The 23,846-nt window shown below is 36.8% G+C and overlaps 1 protein-coding gene across 4 annotated transcripts in view; it reads left to right on the forward strand.

Annotated features, from left to right (window-relative positions):
- Positions 1–20,082, forward strand: part of LOC145259625 (uncharacterized) — a 62,478-nt gene extending 42,396 nt beyond the window's left edge. For 2 of the 4 annotated variants that reach the window (XR_013864177.1, XR_013864176.1), the window contains exon 2: positions 19,609–20,082. Coding sequence is in view for 1 of the 4 variants with exons in the window: in XM_080117282.1 (XP_079973408.1) it covers positions 17,230–17,667 (438 nt within the window). In the remaining 3 variants the exon portion in view is untranslated. Of the gene's footprint in view, positions 1–4,275; positions 4,471–17,081; positions 18,678–19,608 lie in introns of those variants that run through there. The other 2 variants (XR_013864178.1, XM_080117282.1) reach the window with 2 other exon arrangements.
- The last annotated feature ends 3,764 nt before the right edge of the window (positions 20,083–23,846 follow it).

A 23,846-nucleotide genomic window follows, 5' to 3' on the forward strand; every position in this document is an offset into this window, starting at 1 on the left:
TCGAATTATAGTCGCACACAACAACGCGTCTTTTTATAATAGGCAGATACAAACACAGACGCTGCAACTTAGCTAAATCGACGCGTAAACACTGCTGTTCGTGAAAATAAAAACAATTACAAGTTCAAATATAAGGCACATATCCAGTCGTATATTTAAAACGAACAAGATTAAACCCTGGTAGTTTTTGTTAAATTTTAAAATAAGGCTCTAATTTTAGATGGAACTTGCGAAGTTATGGAGGAAATTTTTATGGACACACAGATGATAATGTCTTACCTGAAAAAAGGTTTTGAAGATAAGAATAATTATATATTTTTATACAATTTTACTTATTAAAAGCTTCTTAAGCTTTGAACATTATGAATGAATTGCCTACATGCCAGGAGCAAGTGATGCTTATTAATATAAGAAAATGTATCATGGCAACTTTTAAGGATTATTTAGTGCTATGAGTAGGGCTATGACAACAACATTCTTTTCATTGTTTTGACTCTCGAGTGTGTATTCGTTGATATATTATATGCTGTTATATAGAGTGATGTTGTTCTTAGTTCATTAACTGTGTCTAACTGTGTCGGATATATACTCGAGAGTAAAAACAATGATAAGAATATTCTGTTGTCATAGCCCTAGTTATGAGAGTACTCAACATCTTTTTTTTTTTAACTTTGATCCAAACCCGTCTGATCTGGTGAACTAATATAATGTTTATGTCTTAAAAATTCATTTAAATTAAGCAGTAGAACTTAATATTATGATTAAGTAGATTACAAAATGCATGGCAGAATTAAATGTTAAATATTCTAATCACGCGCTGAAATCAACACTCAACAATCTTTAGCCATATGTACGTGCGTTTCAAAAAACTAATATTATCACAATTACATCAGCGTAACACTTGAAAAAGAAAAACTTTTATGATTTTTTTTTCATCAGACTGGATCAATTTCAATTTAGATACTTTCCAGTTGATAGATTCGCAACTAGTTGAATAAACAAGACAGTGCTCGGATGGAGAGATCAAATACATTTTTTTAATTATATGAACAGGAAAGAGAGCATGAAATTGACATGAAACTCAAAAAGGATAGAATCAATTTAAAAGAGTAACAATTACCTTCAGATTAGTTTATGATCGATTTTTCTTCTGGGGTCATCTCTAGTATTTAAGATGCGACTCAATCTTTTCCATTCAAACACATCCTTGTTATATAACAAGAATAGGTAACCGACATAACGTGTGCGTTAGAAACCAAATAATTACCGTACAATTATACCAAAACATAGTTCGTGGCACTAGGCAGAATTTTTATCGCTTATTGTACGAAAAGCGGAAGGGAAAAAGAATGGAGTCCCACCTTATCAAGGCCTGAAGGCCACTAGAGGATAAAGGTTAATGAATCTAAGGTGGTAGCGTAGTAATCGTTAATGGTGTGAATTGGGTAGAATTTGATTATTTAAGAGGACAGCTCAATAAGAACTTGTTTACATTGGACTTGAATGCTACCAGATTTGAGTCGGGAAGCAAGCAAGCGGAACAATATTCCACACGCTATAAGTTCTACGAAAGAAGCTTTATTCATGGAATCTGCGTTTAGATTTAGGCACAGATGGAAAATGGGGAAAATTGTTGATAGTGATTGTAGGTAGTTGAGTATTTTTTGTGAAAGTTTGGTAAGGGGGACCATAGATTGGAGCTCAGATGATCACTTGTCATAAAATAAGATAGAGCAGAGACAGGCTCGTAATATCTCTTCCGTGGGAAAGAGGTTGCAGAGAATAGAAAAGGACATCACCTACTAGGTTTCGACGCCGGTTTTGAACTCTATCAAGGCAAGATAGGGATTGCCGAGAAGCTCCTACCCAGATGTGGCAACAGTATTCCATTTTAGGACGTACTTGACTCTTATACAAATATAGACTTGCGTCGGCAGTGAGATCCCAACTGGAGCGAAAGAATGATCCCACCATTTTCCAGCAATCTTGGCAACAGATTTGATGCATGTGTTCCATTTCAGATCAGGACTGAAAGTAAGTCTCAGAAGCGTCAACCGATTTGATGTATGTGTTCCATTTCAGATTAGGAGTGCACGTCACTCAGAAGCTTGTCAAAACATGATGCTCCCTCAAGACGAGAGCCATTTATTTTAATTGGGGTCTCATATGGGTCAAAGAGATTATGGTGAAAAGATGCATAAAAATTAACCAGCTACCCTCTCCCCATTGCACCAGGGTCTCAAAATCAAAAGAGAGAGAATCAGAAAGGTCTTGGTTATTGCTGGCCTTTGAAGTGTTGCCATAGATTGTGGTGTCATCTGCATACATGCCTACGAATGATCTAAGAATGTGATTTGGGAGATCATTGATGAAGACCAGGAAGAGAGTTGGGCCTAGAATGGAACTCAGATGGGACGCGATCGTTGATACTATGAACTTCTAGTTTCTACCCATCGATGACTATCAGAGAGAAAGGATTTAATAATTGAAAGGACATTTCCAGCTCGTAGCTGTCAATCTTGTGAAGTATACCTTTATGTCATACCCCATCAAAAGCTTTTGGTATATCAAGAGATATTGCTCTAGAAACGAAGCCCCCCGGCAAGAGATTCAGTAACCCTGTGTGATATTACAGTTAGCACATCAGCTGTTGCTTTAGCAGGACAGAAACTACAGTGCATATCACTTAGTCCTACTTTATCACCGCACAAGCAGAAAAACTCAACCTATAAGAGTAACTGTAGATTGTTTTATGACAAAGGCGCGTTCGAAACGAAAGTTTCGTTTTAGAGCAAAACTGAACAATGATACTTGAGTTGTGTATGTTTAACTTTAATTCAAGTGATTATGTAAAAATAATTTCAAGTGATTATGTAAAAATAATTTCAAGTGATTATGTAAAAACAATTTCAAGTGATTATGTAAAAACAATTTCAAGTGATTATGTAAAAATAATTTCAAGTGATTATGTAAAAATGATTTCAAGTGATTATGTAAAAACAATTGCATTAAAATCAACAGTTGGCGCGTTCAAAATGAATGTTTCTGTGCAATTGAAATAGTACAATTGAACTATGATACTTGACTTTTACATTTTAAACATTAAGTGAAGCCATTAATTATAGATAGTTTTATAAAATCCATAGTAAATTCTTTATAGTGCAATGTAGATTACATTGTATTGTGGAATAAGTCACTGTGGGAAGCATGTGAATCTTCTTCATGGTGGACTGCGAGGGATGGATCCCAATTAGAATAGGCAATCAATCGATTTGATTAAAAAAATGGGTAGTTTCACCGACTTTAATGGCAATACACGTATGGGACGGTGGAAAATTTGTTAACCTTATTTAATCCCAAACAACGTCAAGATTCATGCTGATATTAGATACATATATACATTTTAGAGAAGTGTATTTAATAAGAGAAACGCGTTTACATAACATTGATCAAGTAAAGAGTTCCAATCAAAATTTCGCGAACATTCTCGCGTTCGACAAGAGACACCTGAAGAAGGTCGGAAGTTATATTGTCTGAAACGTTGTGAAAATAGCACTAATGATGGAAACAGTAGCCCGAATAATTCAAAAAATATAAAATAGTCTCTCCGATGTTTTCTGTGACGGATCCTTTCTATTTTAAATAAATCCTTTTTTTATGAATCAACATCAGAATCCGAGTAATTTGTTATCAAAAGACTAGCAAGAACTTCAGTTCGACGACGACGACGACGACGGCACGTGTGTAATATAAACATTTTTTACAAAGTAGTCACCACTTATTAATGCCCGAAGGCTACTCAAGGATAAGGGTTAATGGATGTAAGGTGGTAGTTTAGTAATCGTTTATGGTGTAGATTGGGTAAGCTTTGGTTATTTAAGGGGACGGCTTAATAAGAACTTGTTTACATTGGACTTGAAGGCTACCATATTGTAGTCGGCTGGGAAGCAGTTTAATGAAACAGTGTTCCACATGTGGCCATTCTAATAAAAAAGCTTTGAGCTTTGTTCATGGAATCTGCATTTAGATTGAGGCACAGATAGAGAGGAGTGGATGGATGGGGAAAATTGTTGACAATGGTTGTAGTTAGTTGAGTGTTGTTTGTGAAAGTTTGGTAGGAGGGGTCTACAGATTAGAGCTCAGATGAGCACTTGCCATGAAAATAACAATATAACAGAAACAAGCTCACAACGTCTCTTCTGTGGGAAAGAGATTGCAGAGAATAGAAAAGGACATCACCTGTATGTTTCGAAGTCAGTTTTAAACTCTACCAAGGCAAGATAGGACGCGCCGAAAAGCTCCTACCCAGATGTGATAACAGTATTGCATTTTAGGACGTACTTGGCTCTTATACAGATAAAGAATTGCGTCGGCAATGAGATAATGGAGCGGTACAATGGTCCAACCATTTTTGCAGCGATCTTGGCAACATATTTTATATATGCGTTCCTTTTCAGATCAAGAATGAAGGTAAGTCTCAGAAGCTTCTCAAGACATTGCCTTTCCCCAAGAGCAGAAAGATTTATTTGACTTGGGTTCAGATGGGGGCCAGAGCGATTATCATGAAAAGAAGGAAACTTGGGTTTAGATGTATTAAAATTAACCAGCTGCCCTTTTCCCCATTGCACCATATGTTCAAGAACATTTAAGCGGTATTGTATGATTGATTTACCAGGATGAAAGTGAACTTTATCAAGCTGCACCTTTATTATTCTACTCGGCTGACAATGGATATTTTAATACTATAGCATTACAAGCAGAGAAAAAGTCATAGCTATTAATGTTTAAAAGAAGAAACACTCCCATAGGATGGTGGCAGATAAATAACATTTTTTATTTTTCAAAGATGCACAAAACAAAACATAAATCGGCCAATTGCACATATTATTTGAAATGAGTTCAGCACAAGGTGTCGAAAAAATAGAAAGTAGTTTTATTTTTTAAAATGTCATTAAATTTTGCGTCGATCTAGAAACTCGTCAGTTGAGGATTTAATTACTTTGATCTTTAAGCTTTCAGCTGAGAAATTTTTAAACTTTTCTATTTCGATTGTTTGTTTAGCATAGTCACTGCAACTCCTGCTGATAACATCGCATGCAACAATAAAAAAGAAACAACAGTCCATTCTGAACAATACGGCATAATAACGTTGACACAGATTCTCGTTGCATCACCGAAGTTAAGCAACGATGAACCTGGTCATGACCCGATAGGAAACCATTTGGGATTACCAACTGCTATATGTATTGCGCTAGGACGTAGAAATCTCCTAGTTGGTATCGGGGTGAGCGTTTGAAACCACTGAAATAGATGCAGCTTAGTTTTCGTTAAGACGTGCATCGAAGAGAAGAAATATTCTGATGTAAAGAACTTTGATCTACTGTCTGCTCTGTCTTGTGGCAATCATTTCTATTAACTGTAGGAATTTTTGTACAAAGAACTTTCATAACTATAAACAAGTCATGTGAGTAGATTTCAGACAACTTAGGTGTCTGAAACTCATACATTGGGATTCGACGGCAGATTCCACATATATATATATATATATATATATATATATATATATATATATATATATATATATATATATATATATAAAGCTGAACGTCTGTGTGTGTCTGGTCACTAATAGGCTCCTATATGGTTGACTATTATAGAAAACTGATTACATATAATGATAGAAAATATATCGATACACAGGAATAGGTATGTTTGATCTGGTATAATGATGATTTATTAAAATTATGGGGTCTGCGTACGCGCCTGGTCCACAAAGTATGGAAATAAAAAATTTAAAAATTAAAAAAAAAAACGTTTACAAGTGTTTTTGATATAGATGTACATAATACCACTTTGATAAGTATTTTTTAACTTAAATAGGGATGGTATAATAAAATTGTGGGGTTTACGTTCGCGCCTAGCCTCCATAGAATGTAAATTGTCCTTTCGTGTGTTTATCCGTTTTTTTTTGTTTTTTTTTTTCGTATAAATAACGTGAAACATTGAAGCAAAGACGTAAGCGGCCTTTCGTGCCGGGACATCTTGAAAGCAATTAGCTTTGATCAATGTCGGGGAAACCCTTCATATCAGACAATTGCTATTCATTTCGATGCTACCAGGGTTCCCCCTTTTTCGGGGGAATGACTTCGCGGGGAAGAAAATAAATACCACTTTCATTTCTGTGCCAACTCCTATGATTCTCAACTTAATTATCATTGAGTTAACAACTTTTTGATTGACATCAGTAAATTTGAACGCTTTTCAAGTCCTGTGGGATCATAGCGTAGTCGTAAGATATCAGGTTTTCTTTCACTTTCTTTCCGCGGCACGGGTTAGAGCCTGTCTGCCTACTAACACTTTTTTCTCCCCCCCCCACCAAGAACCTCGGACAAACACCCTGCTAGTTTAAAATTTAAAAGTAAAAAAGAACATTTGCAGAAGACGTCCGATAGGTTTGGTAATAATAATAATAATAATAATAATAATAATAATAATAAGAAGAAGAAGAAGAAGAAGAAGAAGAAGAAATGAAAGTATAAATACTCTGGAGCAACGCCAGATCGGGACAGTTAGTATATGATCAAGTATACAGCAGAATTTTATTTCCGATATTTTGTGCATGTGGCTGTTTATTCGTTGATACTCATGTTTGTGTAGTTAGACCGTTATTAAATAACAGTTGTTCATTCTCAAAGCTGATTTGTCTCTTTTTTAATAGAATATGTTACCAATCAGCGTAAATTAATAGCTGTTTATTTAATAACAGTATTAAATAATTTTAATAATAATATTTAATAACAGTATTAAATAATTTTAATAATAATATTTAATAACAGTATTAAATAATTTTAATAATATTAATAACAGTATTAAATAATTTTGATAATAATATTTAATAACAGTATTATCCATGCAAACACCAAAGAGCAGCGTGACGCACAATATGATGTCGGAAACAAATTCTATTTGTTTCTTTTGGCATAAGTTCACCATACCTGTCCTTTGACTCATATGGTTTACATATATCGTTTACAAATAGAAAAAATTACAAGTTCGACCTCCGCTTCACTAGTCTCTTGGCCAAGATAATTAAATCGACATAAACTAATGATGGATTCTCTCCGTCTGTAACGTGGTCATTACATATCAACAGTCGGGACCCACACGTTGTACGTAAATAGTTGCAAGTAAACAAAGACAAAGAAAGAATTTTGCTCATTTTTCAGTTGAAACAACAGACATTTATTTACACGTACTTCCAGAATAAAACTTTGTCTCTTGTTCAAAAGTCTTCTCATGCTCTAATGTGCTTAACAAGACACCGCAGTTTCGAACACGTTGTATTATGTCTTTGTCCAGTCATGTTTAGAGTACATCTTTCGCTTTCGCTCTTGGACCGCGCGAGACACTTTTTTTTTGTATAATCTTTTTCTTTCCTTCTTCATCGCTGTGACGTCACTTCGCACACGATTCGGCTATTTGCATACGTTGACACTAATTCTCCGAGCGATAAGAAACACGGTGAAGGAAGATTTACAGAGCACACCGTATATCTGCTGCTGCTGCTGCTGCCATACGCGTGTCCGCACTCTGTTACACGCCTATAGAGAATCAACTTCTGTACGAGTCTCATTTGTTATCTTTGCGAATGGCGGTAGTACTTACACAAATGGGAAACTCCAAATCATAGCTATACAAAACACACTGACATGAATTACCTACTAGAGAGTATCTTCAGTGTTTCTGTACAAAGGTTTGTAAAGAAAACCTGCCATGAGAATACTTCTATCCTACAAGTAAACTCTGACCAAATATTTAAAACATAACAAAGTAAGATTACCTCGACACACTAGTTCATACTAGGAATAACGCGCCTTCTCTTGGTGATGTTATCTTAAGTAACAGCACTTAGTTGAATACTCCATCAGATCATTATGAAGAAAATCCGGATTCTTACCTTCTTTATTAACTCAACATGATTTGAGAGACGGAAAAAATGAAAATATAAATACTATTGAGTGAACATATGGATATCTATGTATCTACTATAGAAATTAAGTGCTAGCTTCAGAAAGGAACTCTTGATTTCTGAAAACATACTACAGAAAAATGAAAACAAAGTTATTTATTTGTTTTTGTTTGTTTTTGTTTTTGCGATACGTTTTGAATTAATTCAATTATTTATACGAAAGTGCATGTTTACCTAAATGCGAGTTGGAAATAAATGTCCCTTTTACCAATTTGGTACCCCCAAATGTGGAGCGGTCTATATATTGTTTTTAAAATATAATTATCTACTGACACGTGTTTCGTCGTCTACGAACTCATTGGAGTGGCTGAATTTAGCCACTCCGATGAGTTCGTAGACGACGAAACACGTGTCAGTGGATAATTACATTTTAAAAACAATATATATATATATATATATATATATATATTAAAATTCAAGTTTACAAATTGAATAATTATGTACACTTAAAGCAAGTGTAAATATTAACATAAATATTTATAGGACAATTCAAACCAGATAAAAAGCTCAATATTTGATATAGAGCATTGATTGAACGTGTCGGGCCAATTTAGAATGATATCCTCAGTCTGAGATCCACATTTCTTGCTTAATGTAATTGAGCTAGTTTTGGGGTTGAAAATTAAACACAATACACTCTCAGGTCCAATCAATGGCTTATTTAACTTCCCTATTGGGTAGTCTTAAGAATCCATCCACTTATTCCATATGTGTTCAAGGCGATATAAAATGGTATATATCATACTCTTGCAATCGTAACAGTATGCGTTGGAGGTGAAACAGAACTGTAACTAATTTTTTTTAAGTTGATCGTTCCCAGAGATTTATGATCACTTTCCATCTGGAATGAACTTCCACATATGTAAGTCCTTAAGCGTTCACACACAAAATCAACTGCAAGAAGCTCTATGTTGGCATACAGTTGTTCAGTCTCTATTAAATTTTCGATTCAAACGCTATGGGTTGTCCTTTTTGAAGGAAAGCGGTGCTAAGTCCTTTACTTAATGCATCAACTTGGATGACGGTTTATTTTGCAGAATCAGAATATGACAGCAACATTTCCTTGCAAATCAAATATATGATCTGCTGGAGGGATCTCTTGTAATTTTTTATCCACTAGTACTCCGCTTTGCTTTTAAGAGGCCTCTTAATGGTACTGTGAGATTTGACTGATGCAGAATGAAGGGTGCCATATATGAGGTGCCTTAAAGCTTACTTATGGCACTGTGTGTAAAATCCATACGCATTGGGTCAGATTGATAAAAAAGATTTTGACGATTTACAATTTCATCTTGAAAATGAAAAACTATGTTCTTTATCTTCATTCTAAACACCAACAACCTTTGCTTTCTATAATTTGATTCCATCTGTCAACGAGTTTATAAATGCCTCGCTTGTAAAATTATTTAGATTTTGATGTGAAATATGAATCTAACTCTTGTTCAAGCTCATGTTCAATCTCATCTCGCGAGGTTAACCTAACTCCATCTAAATGGTTTTGTAATCCTCTAAATAAGAGATAATCCGAGGGAGCTAAGTCAGGAGAATATACAGGATGCGGCAAGATTTCTCAACCAAATTCTCCTAGAAGTTCTTTGGTCAATAATGCTGTGTAAGGACGAGCATTATCATGATGGAAGCTGACTCTCTTTCTGTTGACGGAAGAAAGTCGTTTTCAGGTCAGTACGGGTGAGAATCGATCGATGCCTCCATTCAATCTCAAGAGACAATAGATACCCTCTGTAAGGGTAGCTGCACGTGTAATTGTGAGGCAAGGGTTGCGCAATACTCCAACCATACCTCTCCTGAATCGGCACTGCTTGAATCCAGTGACAAGTGCTAGACGACTGGAAACAATTTCGAGATAAACAGAGAGCACATACAGCACCAGGAATTCCTAAATGGTCACTCATTTTAGTACTGACCAGACTCAACGTTGCTTAACTTCTGTGATCTAACGGGAATCGGTGTTTCAACGTGGATTATGCCGGGTGATAATATTTTGCAGAACTATGTGAATAATGCATTAATAATACGAAAGAAAAAATTATGAATTAATCATAATCACATGTTTAAGTAATAATATACATAATAGAAATTACAATGGTTTAAAATGTCTTTTCTACAGACGGGCGAAATGTTTTGCACCAACCTCATAGATTCGTGTATAATATTTTTTCCTCGGTTTAATTAGTGAGAAAGTGCATACCTCTGTGAATATATGTATACGTACAGACGGCGAACTGCGTTTGTCGTAGCATAGTTCGTGAATATTTTTTATCATGTATGTGTTACTTATCTTTCGAGACCAAAAAGCTTAGTATATACGTATGTTTAGTCGGGAATAAAAACAGCAAAGAAAGAAAAAAGAACAAAAAACGCTATGTTTGTGTTGCTGTATCATGCGCAAATTTCATATTGTGATTGATTGAAAGAAAATGCTGCTTTAGACTTTTGACCAATAGAGAGTTGATACGTAAAATAAAATTCACCGCCGGTTCTGCTGCTGCTGCTTCTAACAAGTTGTACAAATCATCCATTGGCAAAACGTTCATTTCGGTTGCCGTATCGCACGATTGCAAGTTTGTAAATAGGATAAGTATGTAGATGTGCGTCTATTAGTGTGTCTGTTTTACCAGCGAGAGACTATGTATAAAATTGTGTACACGCATGTTTGTACTTGAGCTAAACATACAGTTCTTTGTGAATGTCTCTCATTTTGTTTTAAATGGTCTAGTCAGAGAATAAGAAAGAGAAAGGAATGGTTGTGGTTGGCTTTTTATACTACGCGCGAGGTTTGAAAGTTGTGGGAACATGCCAACCGGATGCTAACGTCTCCAGCATAAAAGACAAAATAAAAAATCTTCGTTTGCACATGGCTCCACGCATCGCCTCCGTTTGGAAAAAGAAAAATAAGAAACCATAAAAAGAATTATGAACCAATGGCAGAGCTCCCCGCCGAAAATAAAGGCCTAAATTATCACAGCCGCTGGGAGCCGGTTTACGACTATAAAAGGAGGGGACCAGAAAGAAAAAAGAGGAGAGATTCGCCCAGCTGCGTCAGTGAACGCACAGACATTCTTCCACCCGACCTAAAGAGATGAAGAAGAAGAAGAAGAAGAAGAAGAAGAAATAAGGCACCAGTGAACTGAAGCTAACTCCGCTCTCACGTTATGAGCCGAGACGCCTTCAATTCTAACAATGCCTATCTTACACAAACCAAAGAAGAAAAAGAAGAAAAACACAGGAGGCAAAAACGCCGCGCCGCTAGGTCGATAAATGTAGTCGTCGCTCTCCAGTTAAAAGCCTGATACATATCACCGAAGTAGCACGACTGGCCGCCACTTACCCCCCCCCGTCGTCTGAAAAGATAAGTACGCTTTGTTTAATTATAATACCCTACAAAAGTCACTCCTGATCAATGCATACACAAGCTGAACTACCATTCTCAATTTTCCTACAACATTTGTTTCTTTTCCCTCGCGGGAACAAGCAATAGTAACCCGAACTTGAGGTGAAAACACATCTCCTCCTTTTGCTACAACACCAGTCCTGCAACGAGCATTGGTTACATACGCTCGGACACATCATAACTAAAACATTCATTTCTTTCAATAGCAAATAAACAACGTTTATCTTATCCATTAACTGAGCCTTTGTTTCCTTCAATTCCTCATTCGTTTCATTATTCTCTTGTAACGGGATTGGGGTATTTATATATCCTAGTCCCCTACAAATATGGTGACCCCTTTATTTAAATGAAATGGATGAGGTTGAACGAGGCATGCACACACACCTACAAACATCCTAGGAACACTTCACCTCTTCTAAATAAAACTATCCAAAAAAAAAAAAAAAAAAAAAAAACTCCTCAACCTCCAAAAAAAAAAAAAAAACCTCTGAGCCATAAATGGCGAACCAACCAACGAACCAACCAACAAACCAACGAACCAACCAACAAACCAACCCAACCCACCAACGAACCAACCAACGAACCAACCCACCAACGAACCAACCCAACGAACCAACCCACCAACGAACCAACCCACCAACGAACCAACCCACCAACGAACCAACCAACGAACCAACCCACCAACGAACCAACTAACCAACCAACCAACCAATCCACTAAAATCCTCACGGGCACTCTCGGAATAGCTCCGCTATTTCGGGTGGCGATGTGTGTGGGAACATGCCAACCGGATGCTAACGTCTCCAGCATAAAAGACAAAATAAGAAATCTTCGTTTGCACATGGCTCCACGCATCGCTTCCGTTTGGAAAAAGAAAAATAAGAAACCATAAAAAGAATTATGAACCAATGGCAGAGCTCCCCGCCGAAAATAAAGGCCTAAATTATCACAGCCGCTGGGAGCCGGTTTACGACTATAAAAGGAGGGGACCAGAAAGAAAAAAGAGGAGAGATTCGCCTAGCTGCGTCAGTGAACGCACGGACAGTCTTCCACCCGACCTAAAGAAATGAAGAAGAAAAAGAAAAGAAAAGGAGATTCGCCCAGCTGCGTCAGTGAACGCACAGACATTCTTCCACCCGACCTAAAGAGATGAAGAAGAAGAAGAAGAAGAAGAAGAAGAAGAAATAAGGCACCAGTGAACTGAAGCTAACTCCGCTCTCACGTTATGAGCCGAGACGCCTTCAATTCTAACAATGCCTATCTTACACAAACCAAAGAAGAAAAAGAAGAAAAACACAGGAGGCAAAAACGCCGCGCCGCTAGGTCGATAAATGTAGTCGTCGCTCTCCAGTTAAAAGCCTGATACATATCACCGAAGTAGCACGACTGGCCGCCACTTACCCCCCCCCCGTCGTCTGAAAAGATAAGTACGCTTTGTTTAATTATAATACCCTACAAAAGTCACTCCTGATCAATGCATACACAAGCTGAACTACCATTCTCAATTTTCCTACAACATTTGTTTCTTTTCCCTCGCGGGAACAAGCAATAGTAACCCGAACTTGAGGTGAAAACACATCTCCTCCTTTTGCTACAACACCAGTCCTGCAACAAGCATTGGTTACATACGCTCGGACACATCATAACTAAAACATTCATTTCTTTCAATAGCAAATAAACAACGTTTATCTTATCCATTAACTGAGCCTTTGTTTCCTTCAATTCCTCATTCGTTTCATTATTCTCTTGTAACGGGATTGGGGTATTTATATATCCTAGTCCCCTACAAAGTGAATATCTCTGGTGTTTTGATTGATTGAAAGAAAATTCTGATTTGAGCTTTTGAACAATCGAAAGTCGATACGGAAACAACATTCGCTGCTATTGCTGCTATTGTCGCTATTGCTGTCATTGCGGCTATTGTTGCTACTGATGCTATTGATGCTATTGATGCTATAGCTGCTATTGTTGCCACTGTTGCTATTGCTGCTATTATTGCTATTGATGCTATTGTCGCTATTGATGCTATTGCTGCTATTATTGCTATTGCTGCTATTATTGCTATTGTTGCTAGCTGCTATTGCTGCTATTGTTTCTATTGTTGTTATTGTTGCTATTGTTGCTATTGCTGCTATTGTTATTATTGTTGCTATGCTGCTATTGTTACTATTGTTGCTACTTTTGCTTTTGTTGCTATGCTGCTATTGTTGCTATTGCTTCTATAGTTGCTATTGTTTCTATTGCTGATATTGTTGCTATTGCTGCTATTGTCGCTATTTTTGCTATTGCTGTTATTGCGGCTATTTTTGCTATTGTTGCTATTGCTGTTATTGTTGCTATAGCTGCCATTGTTGCTATTGTTGCTATTGCTGCTATTGTTGCAATTGCTGCTATTGCTGCTATTGTTGCAACTACTTCTATTGTTGCTATTGTTGCTATTGCTGTTATTGTTGCTATTGCTGCTATTATTGCTATTGTTGCTATTGCTGCTAGTGTTGCTATTGCTGCTATTAGTTCTATTGTTATTATTGTTGCTATTGCTGCTATTGTTATTATTGTTGCTATGTTGCTATTGTTTCTATTGCTGCTACTGCTGCTTTTGTTGCTATGCTGCTATTGTTGCTATTGCTGCTATGGTTGCTATTGTTTCTATTGCTGATATTGTTGCTATTGCTGCTATTGGGGCTATTGATGCTATTGTTTCTATTGCTGCGATTGCTGCTATTGTAGCTATTGCTGCTATTGTTGCTATTGTTGCTACTGCTGCTATTGTTGCTTCTGCGTTTATTGTTGCTATTGCTGCTATTGCTGTTATTGTTGCTATTGCTGCTATTGTTGTTATTGTTGCTATTGCTGCTATTGTTGTTATTGCTGCTATTGTTGCTATTGCTGGCATTGTTGCTATTGTTGCTACTGCTGCTATTGCTGCTGTTTTTGCTATTGCTGCTATTGTTGCTATTGTTGCGATTGCTGCTATTGCTGCCATTTGTTACTATTGCTGCTATTGTTGCTATTACTGCTTTTGTTGATATTGTTTCTATTGCTGCTATTGTTGCTATGCTGGTGTTGTTGCTATTGTTTCTATTGCCGCTATTGCTGCTATTGCTGCTATTGTTTCTGTTACTCTAATTGCTGCTATTTTTGCTCTTGTTGCTATTGTTACTATTTTTGCTATCGTTGCTATTTCTGCTATTATTGCTATTGCTGTTTTTGTGGCTATTGCTGTAATTGCTTCCATTGTTGCTATTTTTGCTATTTCTGCTGTTGTTGCTAATGCTGTTATTGTTGTTATTGTTGTTATTGTTTCTGAGTATCATTCATGATGATTTTGTTGTTATTTGTTTCCCCGGTAATTTTCTATTTAGAATTTTTTCTATGATAGGGGCCAGTATCCCTAAATGAACATGCTTCTATGGAACGGCCTGTGTTCGAACTTAACACACTCAGGTTGTCTGTTCGTGTCGTTAACCACTCCCTGCTGCTGCTAACAAGCTGTACAAATTGTCCATTGTCAAATGTCCATTCGCAAAGCGTCCATAACAAAACCACCAAAGATACACTTGTGTGAGATACATGAAATTGACATTGCCCATCATTTTCTTGTTTGTATTTCTTTTCTTCTCACAGACAAATCACGAGTTGATCCATTGTTGTTGCTCGTCTTATCTTTGTTTCCCCAGAGAAATATCGTTTGCTTATTTTTAATTTATTATTTATTCTCTATTTCGACTCCCTGTTGCTGTCGCTGTCATATTGTAATATTTTTCTTTTGCTATTTTCTGAAAAATGTTTCTCGGTTATTTTGCGTTTTTATTCAACACATTTGCCGAATTCTATCCGCTCTCTTTCCGCCGTACACACAACATTACAAAGACACCGAAATGAAAGTTATGTAAAATGGTAGACACAAAAAAAAAGTGATTGTTGTGATTCTATTTTTGGAAATCATTTTCTTAACAACGATTCATGTCATAGCATGAGGGGCTGCAGTGAGACAGAGGCGGAAATGTGTGTGCTTATCTGTCGAATAACGTCACCATCCACCGCATTCCTATACACCGACTTGTACTTGCCGTGGTTGTAACCCGCGGCGTGTTGTGCCAAGATATTTCAAAATTAAATCTATTTTAGGCTAAGTTGAGCTGATTCCCATCAATTTAGCAACAAACAGAGCAGACGGGACGGTTTTAAGTTTTCTCGGTCACAATTGCGCGCCACCCGTGATTTCATCGTCCAAGGTCGTAGATGTTATGGTCCGATATACATTCAGGATATGCTCTTAAATTCTGCCTTGTGTTATGTTTAACACTTTTAGAACCGTACTTAATGTTACGAAGATAGGGTGAGGTTAAAGGTGGCTGTCATATGGTCATAAGTTCAAAGGTGAAATGTATGAGAAATAAATTAATGATTTCTACACATAGGCAAACGGCACTACTAAAAAATTAGAATTATGTATGTTGATTGGACTTTTAAAACTAGAGTTTTAACAAGTCAGGGAAAATTAATCTTTAAAAAGCAAGCGAGGATAGTTATAATAATGCATACATCTTGAGTTTCTGCCGCTTAAAACAAAAAATGTTATGGTCCGATATACATTAAACATATGCTCTGATGATAACTGGAAACGTCTTTAATCGACTAGCCTGTCTTTTTGCCTACATAGCTAGACGGATCCTAGTTACTGAATGCCAAAAATCCAATTGTGACAAACTAGCGAAGTCGCCTATTGTGATTGTGGGAACAACCATTTACTTGGGATGGTCTAATGTCCGAGTTTGGAGAACTTGTCGTAAACAAAACCAATATCAAAATCCCATCTTGTGAAGATCAGATCATCGAACCGTTTATTACAGGTGGTTTCGAGGAAAACTAGATATATTTGAATCCCTATTAACTTGCTTCCTCGCTGTTTTAACGTCGGGAAATCCAGTTCACCAAACAGTAACATACAGTATTTAGTATTCCCAAATGGTCACCCATCTGCTATTGGCTGGGCTCAAAATTGCTTAACTTTGATGATCTAACACGAACTGTTATAACTAATTGCCGAGGGTATTCTTGGCGCCAAATTTATCTTTCCAGATCACCAGATTCGACAGACAGGTTGAAATGGATGTTCGAATTTTCACTTGTCAAGTCACTTTGTCTCATTGAGACGGTTTAATGCCATAATATGGGGCGAAATATTATTATCATTTGCAAACACCAATGCCCTTGTTGGACGAAATATTATATTATCGCATGCTGTCGTGCTCTGTGAATCAATTAACTTTCATCATTACAACATAATGTCTGTCAGAGACGAAATTAAGGTCCACAGTTTTACCTGTCCGCCATTTGGACAGTTATCTACAGTGATCTCACTTCTCAAGGCTACCGGACTTGCAGTGTCCATCTTGGAAGATATCACTTAACTCTTTAACCTGTTGCAGCGTTCTTCGTCAGCGGAGTTTTTTACCCAGATTTTCTCGAAGATGAACTATTACCCCTTTGGGGTGTTACCGGCCCATTACGGCAGATAGCTGAAGATAACGCATCTTTTGCAACTTGGATCTTTTTGCTTTAATAAAATCTATGTTGAAGTTTAAAAGGTGAGCCTGTTGTAATTTTCTGATTGGTTTTCTTTCATTCTGCCAGGACAAAAACCTTGTGAGAGAAATTCTCACAATGTACAAGACGCCCGATGTCTCTGTAGCGCCGAAGTGCAGACTATCGTACACATCCTCACAGACTGTCCCCTGGGTGGGGCATGCTCCATGGGATGACCTGACGGATACCTTGGACAATGCTTGACGATGGATCTCGGGATGGAGTGAAACACGATGGTGATGATCATGATGACGATGATTATGATGACGTTGCTGACGATGACGGTGACGATGCCGATGATGATGATGATGTTGATGACGATGACAATGACGCCGCCGCCGCCGACGACGACGACGACGACGACGACGATGATGATGATGATGATTTTGATTTGAACGTAAAGAAACGAAAATCATTTAATATGAATAAAGACTTCATCCATCTCTCTGTCTGTCTGGTCGTCTGTCACTTTGTTAGTTACAATCTTTTAAACCTAATAAATATTTTACGGAATTTGTTTTATTTCGAAAAATCGGGGATCCTCACTAACTTTAAAATGGAAAATATCGCATTGCTAACAAATACTAAATTCCCAACAAATAAAGATCGAAATTTTGATATCCCCAGTCTGTAGTATTTCTTATAGATAGAGCTTAAAACATTACCTTAACAAAATAATTTTGGTATTGCCATTACGTCATGATTTAACTTATGTTCTTATGTACTTACCTCCCCACGTGAGCAGAATTAGAAACAAGGTCGGTTTTTAATGGAGAGAAAATCCAGCTCCCCAAAAAGGGCACTCTGGATAGGAACAAAAATATAAATTGTCTTAGTCATGAAGGATTTCTCCTCCACTGACCAGGGACAGAAAAGGTGAAGTGTAGCATCAGAACAAATACTGCACTATGATCTTGGCTCCCGTGAGATCACCAAAGTAAAGCAACGTTGAGTCTGATCAGTTCTAGAATGGGTGACTGTTTAGGAATTCCAGGTGCTGTATGTGCTCTCCGATAATGTTGGTATTGTTTCCAGTCGTCCTGGACTTCTCCTTGCCACTGGACTCAAGCAGTGCCGATTCAGGAAAGGTGTGGTTGAGGATTGTGCAACCCTTGCCTCACAATTTCACGCGCAGCTACCCTTACATTCGTTGTCTTCCGAGACTGAACGGAGGGGGGATCCCATTCCACAAAACATGATTTCAAACATAAGCGATAATTAAAAGTAAATGGGTAAAAATTAACAATTAGCGTTGGAAATTATTTTAATATCCAAAACCATTGAGTTTTGCTTAACAAATTGTATGTAGTTCTTTCATACTTCTATAATCCTCACAGACTAATAATAATATGTGACTGGGGGGTGGGGAGGCATATATTTGTTATTTTTTTAAAGATAGATTTTAATCGTTTTATAAAATAAAAATTAAATTGGGATATTTTTTACTTTCTTTCCACCTTAACACTTACCTTTAAAATGACGACTCATGGGGTTTTTCAGTATGCTGAAAACGGATATTATGTTGAAATTTTGCGCAGACAAGTAATTTTCTAGATATTAAGACTTTTATTATCCAATCTTATTTATTATGTTTTTTTTACTGGTGGTCATGTTATTTTTTTTTTCAACTAAGAAGTACTAATGCGCATGCATGTAAAAAAAAAACTTTCTTCCCATGTTAAGAATGGCAAACGCTACTGACATTTATTAAATAATACATTAGAAAAAATTCTTAATATCCAGAAAACTACTTGCCTGCGCAAAATTTAAATGTGATATTCGTTTTCAGCATACTCGAAGACCTTAGAAAAGCCGTCATTTTAAAGGTGATTGTTAACGTGGAAAGACTGGTTTAAATTAAAAAAAAAAAACAGAGTAAAACATCGCACAGGAATATATATTAAAAAAAATTAATAGTTAACTAATTTTATTGGAATTTTTAAGATTTTGAATAATTTTCTTTTCTTTTATTTTCGAATTTGTTTCGATTCGTTAAAGCTATTTGCCATTTCACAATTGTCTGTAAAAAAACGTATTGTTTAGTAACACGACCGCGCTAATGGTTTTTGATGACTAGACTTTATATTACAAATGCCATTTCAAGTAGTATTTTCAAGAAGACCACCGAACTATTTTTTCTTACGTGACATCATATTTCAAATGCTGTTTTAAACTATTTATCCAAGGCAAACATTGTAAATATGAGTATATCTAAAATTATTTTTTCTTGAACAACATTCCAACCAGCAATATATTCCCTAACATCACGACTGAAACAATTTTTATTTTTGTTCCTTTCCCCACATTAAAAAAACGACCCTAGTGTCTAACTCTGCCCTCGTGGGGAGGCAAAGTAAATAGGAACATTCCAACCAGCAATATATGTCCACACCGGTACCGGTGAATATTACTAGTATCTATATACAGCTTAAGATAATACTAATAGATAATGATACTAAAAGATAAGATAAAGGTGCACTGTTACAAATGGGATAACTACATCATGCCTCCCATTGTATTTATTTTGGATCAATCAAATCGGTCGTAACGTTTCGCTTTCACGTTTTTTTTTCAGTTTGATCCAGCAGCCCGAGCAAGAAGAGTGTTCGGACTAGCCCTCCATGTGAGGAAAAATGGAGCCTCCAACTTTCGTCTCTTTGAGACTTTTTTTTTATTCAAGCCTAAACAATTAAGCACATTAATTATTTAGGTCCGCTGGAGACGTTGTATTCAAGCCTAAACAATTAGGCACATAATTAAGTCCGCTATATAGTCTGAACTGCCGGCCTGGCATGAACATTTCTCATGAACTACTGCACTATCCTCGCTGTACGAGGACTGAATCTTTTTACGTCAGATGGCATCAGATCGACCCCTTCAACGCCTACAAACTCATATCTTCGAAGACAGATGAACCGACGACAAGTTCCTGTTGAAGATTCAAAGACTATAACCTTTCGATGTTGGTACCAGCTCTGTTTATAGAGGCAAAAGTGGGTATTCCTTTTTTGCGACCATGTATCTAATAAAATTTGTGTTGAATTTTAAAGTAGGCCTTTGTTGTGTTTGTCTTATTTTGCCATTGTTCAGGAGCAAAAAACAGTTAGATAAATATCTAATAGCACATCACCCAAGACAAACTATTTCCTCCTAAGAATGTTTTCTGCACTCGCCGGTGTACCTTGTATATATTCCCCGCTATATAACGTACCAGTCATTGCTAAATAAACATTTGAGTCTTTTAAAATAAGAAAACATTCCAAGACGTTTATACAAGAAAAATACGATGTTTTTTTTTATTATTATTTAAACAAATCAGATTTCTGGAGAAATACATATTTTGTTAGATTTTTTAATTATTTGGACTACTGTTCTATCTCGATGTGATCTCCGACCTTTTTCATGTGTATCTTGTCGAATTCGGGAATCTTTCTGTCGAATTCGGGAATTTCGAAGAGAACTCTTTATTAACGAGGTGCCTTTAATAAGTTTCCAGATTTCCGTATGGACACTTTTATTGATAGTACACGTATAATACTCTAGTCCCTCTTCGAAGTAATCTCCTCCAGCTGCAAATACACTTTCCAACAACTTCTGGAGGCCATATGGAAGTCCTCTTGTGTGAACGTGTTAACGACCCTCGTCACATACTCTTTTATCTCCTCAACGACAACCTGTAAGATTCTTTCTTGAGCTTAGGGAATAATCAAAAAAGCAAGGTCTGGACTATAGGAAGGGTGGCGAACTGTCTTGATGCCAATCATGCTCATGACAACGTCTTTCTTTCTGATCTTCTCTAAGCACTCTTGGGATAAACTTCGCACAAATTTTCCACATCTTCAATTCCTCGCGAATAATTGTGTGCACAGTTCCCACATTAACATCAAACTGTGCACTTATTGTCTCTATAGACACACGACGGTTCTTATCCATGAAATTATTTATTTTACCAATCAACTCTGGTGTTCTGACTTCCTTACTCCTTCCACACCTCTCATCACCCTCACAAACTCTCTGCCTTCCTTGAATCTCTTATGGCATTCAAAAACTGATGCTCGATTCATGCAAGATGATCCAAAAGCACTCTGAAGCAGGCCATACGTTTCCCATGCAATTTTTTTTTCAAGATTAAAACAGAATTTTATTGCGTATCATTCCTCTAAAGTGTCCTCGCATCCAAACTGTATTTTTGAAATTCACTAACTGTGACAATCAGGCTTTAGTAGAGTGTATTCCAATTTCGGCTGTAGCTGTTCATTTGAACCTGAATAATCAAAATTGGTCAGTCATATCATAAGATGTATAGCAATAACATACTTAATTTCCAAAAGTCTACGACAATTTGAAATACCTGTACAAAAAATCTGGAAAATTATTGAAGGCACCTCGTAATATACGGAGTAGATTGCTCTAGTTCCGCCATGAATAGGTAGAAGTCCTAAGTAATTCGCAATTGTATTGTTAGTGTCGCATGCACTGAAGATTGAACCTTAATGGATAAAGTTATTAGTAAAATTCAATTGTGACTTACTTCTAAAGGTTAGTAGCATGCAACTATTCTAACCCTCTTCCATCATATCTTATATGACCCTTGGTCTGGATGGCCGTTGGTGCACCAAGGATGACCTGGCGAACCAGTTTTCTTCCTCCTTCCTGATTGCAATTTTGTCCAATCGAGAATTAATGCGTAAAACAGAATTCACTTCCGTTGCTGTTTCTAAAACGATAACTCTATATAGATACACGCGTTTATTAGTATAAACAAGTATAATCATAAATGCATGTATGTTGTGCAATTGCAATTATAATTCAACAAACACGTTATTTTAGTCATTTTTTCTCTCTTAAAATTAGCGTTAATCTTTATCTAGGATTTTATTTCTAAAATAAACAAACAAACAACAAACAAACAAACAAACTCTTCTCAGATTATTTTAACGGCTGCGTTTCCCATGCAATTAAGATAATTGTTTTAGCCACCAAGTCATGCGCATTTTTTTTTTTTTTTACAGGCTTGTCTGTTATTTTCTGAAACATTTGCTGATTCTTATCCTTTCGTTTCTGCGCGTTTTTGGGCGCGTTTTCTCTTCTTCTGCGCAGTTACACTGGGTGTTTCACGCCATTTTTGTTTTCTTTATTTTGTTTCGTGTTCATCACGTGCACAATTGAAAACATTTGATATGTGCTCTGCTGCCCAGACTTCCTACGATAAAACATTTCGTAGGCACAACGGCGTGATATCATCCGCATTTCATACATGTATTGTTTGCTTTCCTTCTTTTTTTTTTCCAACGCTAATGTTGACAGCCCAACCCGAAGTATATCTTCAGAAACTGCCATTGTCATTTTGTTGACGCATACACTATGTTATAAAAGACAGATACAAACGTAGTTATAAAACAAAAGGAAGAAAGAAGCAACCTTTGTAGAATTTAGTGTCCCCAATGAGGCTAGGTTAAACAAAGCTGAGAAGTAAAAAATAACGAAATAATAAGCTACGATAAGCAGAGAAACTGGAATCTTAGAACTTAGAAGTCACTCCAGGTCTGAAATGGAACACATGCATCAAATCTGTTGCCAACATCGCTGGAAAAATGATTGGATCACTCTACCGCTCCAGTAAGTAAGTATCTCACTGCCGGTACAATTACGCCCTAAAATGGAGTACTATTACCACATCTGAGCAGAAGCTGCTCGGCGCGCCCTATCCAGCCTTGATAAAGTTCAAAACCAGTTCAAAACCTAATAGGTGATGCCCCTTTCTCTTCCCTACAGCCGCTTTCCCACAAAAAAGATGTTGCGAGCTTGTCTCTGCTGTATCGTTATTTTCATGGCAAGTGATCGACTAAACTCCAATCTATTGTCCCCCCTTGCCAAACTTTCACAAGAACACCTAACTAGCTACAACCACTATATACGATTTCTGTGCCTAAATCTAAATGTAGATTCCATAAACAAAGCTTCTTTTCCAAAACTGCCCGCTTGTGAAACACTGTTCCGCTGGCCTGCTTCCCAGTTGAATACAACATAGTAGCCTTCAAGTCTAATGTAAACAAGTTTTTGTTGAACTGTCCCCATCAATTATCAAATTTTACCCAATTTACACCACTAACGATTACTATACTACCATCTTACCTTCATTAACCCTTATCCTCGAGTGGTTTTCGGGCCTTGATAATTGGTAACTCCCACATAAAAGAAAGTTAATTATAGGAGCAACCGGACCCATGGAAAATATATTTTTTAAACTATGTAGCAAATATACCCGGTGAACCAAGTGCAAGAGAGATACAAACAATTTCAGTTGAAGGGGCCGTTAGAATCTTAAAAAGATCTCTCGGTTGGAATGTATGAGGTAGCGGGGGAATGTCTCACATCTCGCTACCCGGTAATACTTACTTGCCTCAGCCGGTAGATTTGTCAAGCATTTAAAAATACTTCTTTCCGCAGGTTGGATCCCAAATGAACGATTGAAACACAAAGGTTTTCGCGTTAGCTACTTTTATTGTTCACCAACATAAAACATGCTTCCTTCATATATGGACTTTTTTTTTTAAATGTTGACATTTCACGCTTGTCTTTATATAAGTACTAGCCTGGGTGCCCGACGTTGCCCGAGTGTTTGGAGGTGTGTGTTGAGCAAAAAAAAAAAAAAAGTAGTAGTAGGCAGGCAAGCTCGAACCCGTGCCACGAAGGTGGAAAAGAAAGTGAAAGAAAATCTCATATCTTAGCTGATGTCTCCATGACACGACCGAATTCTATTCCCTAGCGACAATGACTTGCTAAAATGTACGCAAAAAAAAAAAAAAAAAA

Source organism: Euprymna scolopes, chromosome 3 (genome assembly GCF_053919585.1).
Source record: "Euprymna scolopes isolate OS-2025 chromosome 3, ASM5391958v1, whole genome shotgun sequence".
Classification (NCBI taxonomy): Eukaryota; Metazoa; Mollusca; class Cephalopoda; order Sepiida; family Sepiolidae; genus Euprymna; species Euprymna scolopes.